The sequence below is a fragment of the Schistocerca cancellata genome, chromosome 1 (assembly GCF_023864275.1).
Source record: "Schistocerca cancellata isolate TAMUIC-IGC-003103 chromosome 1, iqSchCanc2.1, whole genome shotgun sequence".
In the NCBI taxonomy this organism is placed as follows: domain Eukaryota; kingdom Metazoa; phylum Arthropoda; class Insecta; order Orthoptera; family Acrididae; genus Schistocerca; species Schistocerca cancellata.
The window spans coordinates 504,080,614-504,092,960 of NC_064626.1; the positions used below are offsets into that span (position 1 = coordinate 504,080,614).

The 12,347-nt window shown below is 37.1% G+C and overlaps 1 protein-coding gene across 3 annotated transcripts in view; it reads left to right on the forward strand.

Annotated features, from left to right (window-relative positions):
- Positions 1–12,347, forward strand: part of LOC126178163 (DNA ligase 1) — a 132,442-nt gene that overhangs the window by 45,549 nt on the left and 74,546 nt on the right. For 2 of the 3 annotated variants that reach the window (XM_049924512.1, XM_049924510.1), the window contains one exon: positions 7,212–7,473. In XM_049924512.1, coding sequence (XP_049780469.1) covers positions 7,212–7,473 — 262 coding nt within the window. The remainder of the gene's footprint in view (positions 1–7,211; positions 7,474–12,347) is intronic. The other variant, XM_049924511.1, reaches the window with a different exon arrangement.

The window sequence follows — 12,347 nt, forward strand, 5'->3', positions numbered from 1 at the left end:
GCAGTTCTTGCAATGGTGCTCTACATTTTCCTACATTATTCAGTCTGTTACAGGAATCACATTGTTAAACAAACTTGAAAACGTCAGCTTTGCGGCTTGGCCACCAAAGCATTTGAGCTATTTTAATGTTTGTTGCTTTTTTACCACAATGTCCTGATAATAAAGAATTCAGTTGTTCTCTCATGATTTGCTCTTTCATGCTTTCTGGAATAACTAGACAGTTTCCTTTACAAGTGATTTTGTACAATAATCCATCTATTTGGACAAAACATTGATCATTTATCCATAATTTGCATTGTGGATCTTCTTCCTGAACTGCCTTTAACTCTTCTTCTTGACTTATTGTAACACAAACATTGACTTTTCAACTCATTGCATCAGCATTCACATGTTGTTTACCAAGTCAGTGAATAACCTTAAATTGATACTCACTCAGTCTTAATGCCCATCTTGTTAGTCTCGAACTTGGATCCTTTGAGCTCAATAACCATTTAAGTGTGGCATGATCTGTAATAACTGTAAAATCTCTTCCTGTTAAGAAACATCTGTTATGTGTTATACCAAAAACCAAAGCACAAAGCTCCTTCTCAATGGTAGTATACAATTACATCCTGCTTTGTTTAATTGTCTCGAAGCAAATGAGATTGGATGTTCATGACCATCAACTTCTTAAGACAAGATTGCACCTATGGCAAAATTGGATGCATCTGTTGAAAGAATAAAAGGTTTACTGAAATCTGGATAGGCTAACACTGAGGCTGTGGTTAGAGCAGTTTTAAGTTCTTCCATTGCCTTATTGCATTCTGTTGACCAATTAAATGTGGCTCCTTTCTTCAGTAGCTGTGTCATTGGACGTGCTATATTCACATAACTGGCTATAAATTGCCTGTAGAAATTTGACAATCCCAAGAATGATTGTAGTTCTTTCAAATTCTGTGGGCCAGGAAAATTCTTTACGTCTTCAATTAATTTTGGATCAGGTCGAACACCTTCACTGGTTATAACATGACCAAGATAGTTTACTTTACTTTGTGCTAAATGGCATTTATCTATTGATAAAGACAGCTTTGCACTTCTTATACACTCAAAAACAGCTTGTAGTATCTCAGTATGCTGCTTCATGTTTTCACCAAAAATTATTACATCATCAAGGTAAACAAGAGCTTGTGTTGGGGTGAGCCCTCATAAAACTGAATCCATCAGGTGTTGAAATGTAGTTGGAGCATTATGAAGTCCAAATGACATACGAAGATATTTGTATACTCCTGTTGCTGTTACAAATGAAGTTTTTGCTTGATCATCTGGATGCACTGTTAACTGGTGATAACCACTTGGTAAATCACATACCGAAAAAATTTGACATCTGCCCAAGTAATCTAAGGTTTCCACTAAATTTGGTAAGGGGTAAATTTCGGGTGTGGTCATAGCATTCAAAGATCTGTAATCAACACAAAAACGGAAATGTGGTTCTCCAGAAAATGATTTCTTCTTTACAATTACAACAGGCAAACACCACGGTGGGTCTGAAGGATCTCTTGGTTTTATAATTTCAGCTTCTAATTGTTCTTTGACCATGTCTTCTACCGACTCTCTCGACTGAATGGTATTTGGTAAGGTTTCTGTGTGATTGGGGCTGCATTCCCTGTATGAATACGATGCTGAACTAAATGAGTGACAGGTAAATTTGCACGTTTTCAGAATAAATCTGCATACTCCAACAAAACAGGCGCTAAAATCTTGCACTTCAGTTCGTTATAAACATCGTCTCATTGTAATTTTGCGGTACTGTTACAGAAATCTGTGTTTAAAACTGCAGTATTTGTTATCTCATCTGGAAGCTGTATTACCTCACTTTTACTTACATTCCACACTTCAGCAAATTTCATTCCTCGTGACAAAACAACATCCTCATTGCTCAAATTCGTTATTGTAACTGGGACTTTTGTGACATTCTCTCTCACCATTGTAGTAACACCTACACTTCTAGCAACATAACAATGCATTGTATCCAATAACTCACTTTTCTTGGATCGGTCAATTAATAACAGAGTTCCTTTCTTGCTTCGGGGTGACTTAATTTCAACGTAGATTGTCTTTCCTGCTCCCTTGGGAATTTGCTGAGGCTAATCAATTTGAACATCGACTCGGAAGCTTTGAACCGATGCATCGTTTGGGCGGTCCATTCCCATAATGTCAGTGTTGCTGCTCTTTTGAGTACGATCTGAAGAACGGTTTCCTAGGTTGTAGTTACTACGGCCTAGTCTGATCTTTCTTTCTGCGACAAATATCTTTTGCCTCATTAGCAGACAAGAAATCAAATCCAAGTACACCGTCATAACGCGTTCCGTTATTTGAAACTACTTGCACCCGTGTTGTGTATTTATCTTTATCTTTATTTTCACCTTCATCTTGTCCTTGGCCAAGAATTAATTCTACGTCAATTTCTCCATAGTTACGTAGCTTCCCTCCATTTAACCCCCGCAGTTTTAATAGTGGCAGTTTCAATTTATCCCGTTATCTATGCAACACCACATTAATGAGGTCTGTGCTCCTGTGTCAATAACTAGTGTGATGTTTCTCCCACGATATACAGCACCTATCACGAAGTCATTTTCGGTCTGATTTTCCCTAGAACTAACAGGAATCACTGTCTCTGGCAAGGGGTGGACAGAGCGGTGGCCCATACATCCCCGTACTCGTTTAAAGATCTGGCAGGTTGTCTGTTGTTCGCTTTACCTTTCTGCTTGTTGCGACAGTTTTATTAACAAAGGCGGATTATAAAACACGCACGCTATGCTCACCCATCATCACTCCGTCTAACACCGGCTAATTACGATCGTATTGAAAGGCTCCATGGTGAGACATATTCACACCTGAGGCTGCGCTGGTTAATATAGCGCACTGTGGACGGCGGCCAGTTGCATACTCGCAATCACAGTGTGGCCGGATGCACGTTTACTGACCAAGCGAATCGTCAGCATTCCAGACATATCGGCTGGCAAGCGCGTGTTAACGTACTGTATGGCTGTGCGCAAGCAGTTGACCCTTACACACAGTTGATTTTTGTTGTAGCACACCTTCTTTAGTTTCACACTTACTAGGTAATTGATGTCATTTCTCTCACTGCTGAAATGATTTATTGAAGGTGATATGGGAAAAAATCCAGCTAGTACTCCTGAACTGTGTCCTGACGGCTGTCTGGATTTCTGCATTGGCATCATTGTGGTGTTCACAAATCCATCATTTAGTTTAGGAAAAAGAAGAAAAAGACTGTCATGCTTTAGCTGAAAACTGATACAGAAAGTTACAGAGTTTTTCCTTTATTGACCGCAGTTGTTGAAGTGGGTGTCCTAGTCTTGCAATGTAGCAACAGATTTTGTCTAGCAGTTTTAATTCTCATTGAATGGCATTTTTAAACCTTGACTCTCCCACAAGTGTCCATTTTAGTGTCCTTAGTTTTCCTTGCATATGTCAGTGACTTTCATCTGTAACATTACCAGATGCCAAGTTTATTCTGTTTTCAAATGATACAAACATTACAGTAAGTAGTATTAGAAAAATTGTCGTGGACGTTATTGAATGGTTATTAGCCCATTCTTACCCACTAAACTATGAAAACACACACTATATGTAATCTAGAACTTGCAATAGGTTTCCCAGCAATATATCCTAAAATATGACAACAAACGCATGGAATTAGCTTATTATGTCTTGGGATTAATACGAGTAGTAAGTTCAATTAGAGTATATCACAAAACTGCTGAAGTGCGTGAACAAATGTTTATTTGCAAATGCAAACATTGTCAGGCATATATGATTTAAAAGTAAAACAAGCTAGCTTGCTGTGCTTGATTTCGTTTTATAATGTCATGGGTTAACTCATCAAGCCAAGTTAAAGTTTTGTGGGTCCAAAAACATAATACGAATTATTCATGGCGTGAACTCAAGAACTTCCAGATACTAGCTACTGCTCCTGAATGAATTTAGTGTGTCATAAAAATGTAGCATGTTTACCTGGGTATAAGACAACCCTGAATATAAGGTGATCCCTTTTTTAAAGAGGCTCCTTGAGAAAAGTTTATTTTTTAACATAATTTGATAATTTGACTAATCAAAATTACAAACTTTTATTGGCGTAGGGTATCTGCCAAAAAAGTTACCATTACACGTATTGTAAACTTACGTAATTTATTAGTTGTCTCCATTTTGATAGTAAAAGGAATATTAAAATAAACGAAAATAATTTGTTTGCATTAATTTTTATCTTCATTGCCTTTTTTAGCCTGTCAACTGTGGTACCACTATATTTTTAATCATCATTGTTGTCATCCTAACAGGGCAACTGTGAAACATACCTTCATTGTCACAAATATTTAGCTGTTTCTTCTGTGTATGTTGCAACTCTTTTATCACATAGCGGATTTTGCTTCTATACTGATGTGAGAATGTTATATCTTTTGCTACAAAAACATATTGTCTGCCCACTGCTCTCTCATTGGCTGTATAGAACAAGCTACTCCAATCCCAGTCAGTTGCATCATGCCACACAGTGAGCATCAACAACATTGCTGCACAAAACAGGTAAGTAAGCCACTGCCCCCATTCTAGACTCTTGCATCTCTTGCAGAATCACATGCCATTGTTGAGTATTTGTCCCATTTTAAAGTCAGTTCAATTCCAAGTACAAATTCATAAACATGGCAGACATTCATAAAAAGCCAAAGTACACAGTATAGAGTCCCATGGTTGGCGGCAAGACGAAATTTGCTGCCAGCTCCCCCCCCCCCCCTCCCCCTCCCCCTCTCATATGCTTATAATTCCCAGGTAAGCTTGTGTCACTGTTCGCCACTAAGCCTTCCATAGTGTTGTGCTTGTGCAGCCGTGGAACATGGATAGCGCTGTCTTCTAGGGTGCAGGTCATATGTAACAATAGCAAATAATACATAAGTAAAAGATTGCAATAATGACTGAGTCTGATTCTCAAACTTTCGTTCGTACCACGATCTAATATCACCTGTTGGTGCTACCCCTACCACGAGTCTTTCCGCTTTAACCTATTCTTGCAATAACAATTGCAGTAAGTTTAATGTGATTTGTTGTATTTGTTAGACATTTAATTCTGGATTAATTTTCTTTCTCATTTCTTCTGAATATCACTGTCTTGTTCTAAAACCAATTAAAAGGTAGTAACATTTTCCCATGGTATTGAAACATGTGAACAGCTACTGAATTTTCATTTGCAATGCAGTTCATAAATCATCAGTTTCTCATGACCAAATAAAATACTGATTTGGGTTCAGAATAATGTAATGTTTTTTGAAGGACAAAATTTTCAACTTTGAATGTTACCTTTACTTAAAAAGCAGCATAAGTGTGTATACACCAGCATAACTGGTGTATGATATGTATGATATTCATACATGTATGATAATGTCTATTGCAGACATATTCAAATACAACAAAAGCTTGTGAGTTGATAGAATTTAAAGCTATTTCATGCTATTTCCTCCTGTGTTTCACAAAATTGTCAGTTTTTTAAGTGGAGCATTAGACTGTCATAGTGCCCAATTCATAGTTTTTCATGTATCCAGTCGCTCTAGTGCTGCAAGTCAAATGTAACGTGATTGATAGAGCAAGATCGATACTGTGTTTAGTGCTACTGCGTGTTGGGAAAACACTAGCCTATTTGGATGAAAGTACAGTTTTAATCTGCCAGGAAGTATCATATCAGTGCACACTCTGCTGTAGAGTTTCATTCTAGAAACATCCCCCAGGCTGTGGCTAAGCCATGTCTCCGCAATATCCTTTCTTTCAGGAGTGCTAGTTCTGCAAGGTTTGCAGCAGAGCTTCTGTAAAGTCTGGAAGGTGGGAGATGAGGTACTGGCAGAAGTAAAGCTGTGAGGACGCGGTGTGAGTCGTCCTTGGGTAGCTCAGTTGGTAGAGCACTTGCCCGCAAAAGGCAAAGGTCCTGAGTTTGAGTCTTGGTCCGGCACACAGTTTTAAGCTGCCAGGAAGTTTCATATCAGCGCACACTCCGCTGTAGAGTGAAAATTTAATTCTAGACTCTTCAAAAGAAATTTGTATGAAACCTCAAAGGCGAAAGCTTCATCTGTAACTGTAAGATGACCCCAAGATTGATCTGTTAAGCACTGTAAAAACATTTATCTCAGCAAATGTAAGATTGTCTTGTATCGTTTGAATGACAAATTTGAGAAAAAGCCTCATCTTATAATCGGGTAAATGCAGTAGTTATTTTTCGAAGCAACAGCTTAGTTCATGGAATTAATACTAAAAATAGGAATAAACTTCACAAAGATCTAAAGTCACTTAACTTTGGTCCAGAAAGGAGTCAGTTACTCAGGAACACACATTTTCTTTAACTAGCCAGCAGTCATAACCAAGAGGAGCTGTAAGAATTTATTATTTGCCACCCCGTGAATGATAAACTTCTTAGTAGAACTGACTGACAGTATATGCTACTAATAATATCAAGTAATGTGAGTATTTGTACAATCTGACCTCCGTACAAATCAATCTGACCTCTGTACAAATTCAGTGCTGTAATGTGATCATTGAAAATAAGTGTTGTAAATTGGTTTTTCTATTTGACGATGCATGATGACTACAATAGCTTAAGAATTATCCTAGGTATCTCAGTGTATTGAACATTTACATGTTTTGTGGTAAATTATTTATTACCTTTTAAATGAAAATATGTTTAAGATCTATTTATGTTCATGAGGACCATTTCACTTGTTGTCTTTGGAAGGTAAATTAGTGTACTAGTTTTACTTTGTAAATTTTTGTTGTCATCTCATTTTTCTGACATGCTGGATGTGAAACGAAAATTACATGTAACCTATCATTTACTTCAAACAGTGATTTTAGACAAGGCTTCAAATAATATGTTCAAATTATGCTCATTTTAGTGCTGCCACTATTGATGTGTTGTGCTGTTCGATTTCCTTGTAATGTCTCATTTTTCTCAAGTAAAATGTCACATTGTTATGAATAACTTTATCTTTCCTCTTAACATGTGCTTTTTACCTGTATTTTTGGCTGGGGAAAATTTTGTTACCGTGAAGTATATGGGTCAGCAGCTGCCACAGTAAATCAATTGTTTGATTCCATCTGTGAGTGATGTATTCTTATACATGACATGTAAAGGGAGCTTGGGTTATTTGTGTTGTTATATGCTTTTCCTTTCTCAGCAGAGAGACAAAAGTGAAAAGAGTATTCCATCCAGAAAGAGTAAAGAACAAAAAGGGAAAAAGAAGAGGCAAGATACCAACAAGGAAAACAAAAGCTCAAAAGAATCCATGACTGCAAAATCTTTAGCAAAGGATAGTGACAGTGGAAAGGAAGAAGAAGATGGCGCAAAGTCCCCGACAAAGAGTTCACCAACAAAAAGCTCTCCAGCAAAGGATTCTCCAACAAAGGATTCCCCCTCAAAGAAAATACACAGTTTTTTCGGTAAGTTAAGTTTTTGATTGTGAGTTATGTATCTTCCTTCATGCCATATCTTACATAATAGGAGGATTATCATTCACATTGTAGAAGAAATTGAAGGAAAGCACAAATTAATCACTGACAGCATCACACACGGTTTATGGTTGATTGAAATGTAACTTGAGTTATAAAGAAGAAAAAAGGAAATCAAAAGTTTTCCACTGCATATGTTGCTGATGAAACATTAACAGCAACATAATACTTGCATACATGCTTGAAGTTTTCTTTCAATGTTGATTCAAGTAGAACAGTGATGTGCAGTAATGTTAAAAATAAATCTGTTTTCTGTAATTATTTAAGTAAAATACAAAAGTAGACAATTAAACACATCAGTGATAAGTGCTTGGGAGAGGAGGCTGAAATCAAAGTTATTACATTAGGAACAAAAGACCCGGTGGAGGGGGGAGGGATAATTGCATATTTTCAACCACAAGCTATTTCATAGTAAAGTGTAAGTTATTTTTATTGTGTCTAAAAGGTGGGGATGAATTTCAGCTGGAAAATGATAAATCAATTTTCTTCTTGATTATTTATTTGAACATCTCTCATGGTCATGTTTGAGGTAATATAACATTTAATTTTTAAACACTCTTGCCAGAATGATATTGTGCACAGTCTTGTATAATGAACTATTTTAATTTTTAATATACAAGTAAAATGCTACAAGTCATTATTATTTATTTGAAAAAGTTTTGCTCATCAGACATGAGCATCCTCAGATATTCATGTTAGCTGTTTGAAGTACTGCTTATCATCATCATCATCATCATCATCATCATCATCATGCTCAATCAATCAAATCAGGTAATACCCAATCTATGGCAGTTTATCTGTACATTAATTACTGTGTCCCCAGCAGGCGATGCCTGTGTTTAATATATGTATTTCTTTTTCCAAACAACTGATTTAAAATGAAATGTACACTGCTTCAGCTACTATCACAGTCACGACATTTGATTGCTAGAGTGTGAGAGGATTCTGAATTATAAAAGTATGGAATTGCGCTTTCATTTGTCTTTTTCATATGAAATTGAGCACATTAACAGTCATCTTTTTAGTTCATAAGCAGAATAATGAAATTAAAACAGGGTGTATACGGCCCGGGACATCCGGGAATTCCGGGAAAAACCCGGGAATTTTTTCATCCGGGACAAATCCGGGAAAAACCCGGGATTTTTTTAGAATTCCGGGATTTTTCGTTGTTTTAGATTTCAGTTAAAGTTTTGTAGGTGTGACGTGTAAGATCTGATACGCTGACAAAGAGCTTTAGTCCACTACTGCTGAATAATATTGCAGCATTGAAACACAAATCAGAGAGTAACACCAAAATAAAAGTTTAGTTGCATAGAAAATGTGTAATTTACACAATGCACAGACCAGCTTACCGACACCGTTAAGTGTCAAAGGCTTTAGGTCGAAGATTATGCAGTACGTCCGTAACAACTATAGTGCATTCGATGTGTGTGACGTCACAATTGTTTACATTTCTAACAGATCATCAGAAAATATTACGAATAGTGGCTTGAGATGCGTTACTTTCAAAGGAAATTTCCACACAAGATGATTTATGTTACGTGTGAGAATGTGCAGTGAATTTCTTAAATCACAGGGCGTTATAACTCTCATTCAAAACGTAACACTTTGAGGATCAGCCATTTGAAAAATGTCGGGCCGAGAAGATAAGTCATTTATGCCACTATTTAAAATTTTACCGGCACATTTGTATTTGATATGACTTAACGTGTAACACACGCTAAAAAAAGACCTAGCTTCAAGTTTTCATATTTAATGTTATTTTTATATAGATAAAAATTATGCGATCGATGGCGAAAAGTGTAATTGACCTTCAAAAAAATGTGCATAATGTGTTACTGGGTAATGTCACAAGGCTCTTCATGCCAGAACACCTCGACTTTTCTACGCAACTGATAATCATTTTGGCACGATTTTAATTGCCAAATTAGAGCCTGTTAGTAGGCCTACGGACTTCCTATCATTGTAGGACTAATATCAGTGGATGCCAATAGACGATGCAATTCTCGTTCGTACATACACATCTACTTACGAGTTAAGCGCTGTAGAAACGCACTTTGCTGAGTTGAGCGAGCTCGGCCCACGTTCGTAACGTACGCGCCGCGGCCTGTCTTTCTCGTAGGCCTCGTGCTCTGAATAACTGCCGTCATTCGCTAGCGAGATCACGTGACATGAACTATGACTCGCTGACAAAAGTGCATCGCTCAACGCAATCTCTAAAATAGAGTTTCTGAAGCTACCGTGCTGTAATTTGTGGAATTTGTGTAATTTGTGTATATACTTTAGCAATACGAAAATAAACTCTGTGCATATTGTCTCGCATCAAACGACTTTCCAAACGCATTGTTTTTCCTAGATTTCGTTTTCTTAAATGCTGGGACGTCCTCCGCCGGTATAAGACCTTTACGATTCAAAGGACTGATAGGTTTTACAGCTCCGAGGGAAAGTATACTGCTACTTAACACGGATGTATTTTCACCCGCTTTATACGTAATTTCATCCGGGAGAAATTGTGATTTTAACCGGGAAATCCGGGAATTTTTTTTTCTTGTCCACGTAGACACCCTGTAAAAGAAAGGCTAACTTTTATGACAGCTCAGTTTTCATCAGTAAGTTGTTAAAATGCAATTAGGTTCAGATTTACTTGGACATGAGTTCCTTGTTACATTTAAGAATTACTAGTAGTGTCTGGGGTTCAAGTCACACTGGCTCTAAGTATGCATCTGCATCAAAATCCGTACTTTTATCGGTATGGTTCCCCCGCCTTCTCGCTGTTTCCACCTTGAGTGTCTGGTTGAAAAGGATATTTTTCAGGAATTTAAGAGAGCCAGGAGATAAAGTCCTTGTGTTTCGCAACAGCAATCTTTCTGCCACCTGGACAAAAGTACTCACACAGCTTGTAAGTGTGAATAAGCTGTGATGGGGATGAAATCTGTTAATGTTCCGTGTTAACAAGGTCATCCACAGCTTTTTTGAAAAACCTCATCTTCCTCCCAAAAAGCCAGTGCAGAGTCGTTTTCTTTAAATTCGATAATGTGAGGTTTCCTGGCTTTGCTCTCCATGGCCCAAATTTTTCGGAATGTAACACCACTAGAAACCATATTTCCAGAACACACATAAAATCACCATTATTATTGTTACCTATGTGGATTTCAAAGTTGTGCACCCAAGGTCTTGTTATATAGAGCACAACTTTATTATCTATCTTAGATGTTGGAAAAACTTTCTGAAAATCAATAGTTAGTAGCCTGATTTTTATTTGTGGCATTTGCCTCAATACTATTTCACAAGACTAAAAGCAGTTTTGTCCTGAGTTGGATGTAGGCAAATATCTAGAGGTATTATAGCCTATTGTTTGAATATCCACCCATCACTCAACTTACATGTTTAAAGCATCTCTAAACCTGTACTAGATTTTTGTGTTTGTATCAGACACTCTGAAAACCATTCCTTTCATTTTTATTTTTGTAAAGTCGATACATTTCAGATACAAATTACACAAAATTGCCTTGTGGATCCCTTCCTATTATAATGACTTTTGTACAAAAGAATTAGTTTCATATGATCAGTTACCCCATTTTCTAAATTGATAAATTTTAACTTTTGACTGCCGTATTTTCCTTTCTTGTCAACACGAGGAAAAGATTTACAGGCTTCATTTTCTAACATTTCTGTCTCATGAGACGCGTCACCAAAATCATCGTTAGAATTAGAGGTTTGCAGGAGAGCTTCTGTGAAGTTTGGAAGGTAGTAGACGAGGTACTGGCAGAAGTAAAGCTGTGAGGACGGGGCGTGAGTCGTGCTTGGGTAGCTCAGTTAGTAGAGCACTTGCCCGCGAAAGGCAAAAGTCCCGAGTTCGAGTCTCAGTCCAGCACACAGTTTTAATCTGCCAGGAAGTTTCAATATCATCATTGTTGTTAATAGTTCCATTATGAATGGCAGATATTCATGTGCTTTGATAACTTCTGATGGTAGATAAATAGTTTGTAGGTGCCATAAAAGCCTTTGACACACACTTTTATTAAAACTCCTTTCATATTCAGTATGTGTGTGATAACTTCATTTTATTTCCATTGTTAGAATCAACACTGCATGTCACATGCTGTTGCATGCTTTATCATAAACAAGATAACACAATAAATGATTTAGCAGATTATAGTTTCTTATCTTATAAAGTAGAAGACAGATGCATAGCATCGAGAGATGAAATAGGGAAGGCTGCAAAAAATCACGTAGGTAAAAATGCAAGGTGTAATAGAAATCCCTGAATAACTCAGGAGATACTGACTTGAATTAACAAAAGGAGAAAATATAAAAAGTCAGCAGGTGAAAGAGAATTTAGATATCTAAAAAATGAGATTGACAGAAAGTTCAAATTGGGCAAGCAAGAGTGGCCACAGCACAGTGCAAGGCAGAAGGAGTGTGCATAACTAGGGGAAATATAGATGTCACTTATATGAAAATTAGAGAGAGCTTTGGAAGAAAGAGAAGCAACTGAATCAAGAGCTCACAAGGCAAGTCATTACTAAACAAAGAAGAGAAAGATAAAGATTTTTATAGAAGGTCTGTATAGTAGAACAAACTTGAGAACAATATTACAGAAAGAGAAGAGGTAGTAGGTGACGGTGACATTGGACATATTATAGCGCAAAAAGAATTTGACAGGGCATGGAAAAACATAAGTGGAAACAAGGTCCCTCAGAATTATTGACATCCTTGGGAGGACCAGTCATGACAGAATTATTCCACCTAGCGTGCAAGATACATGATACAGACGAAATAATCTCACACTTCAGGAAGAATGT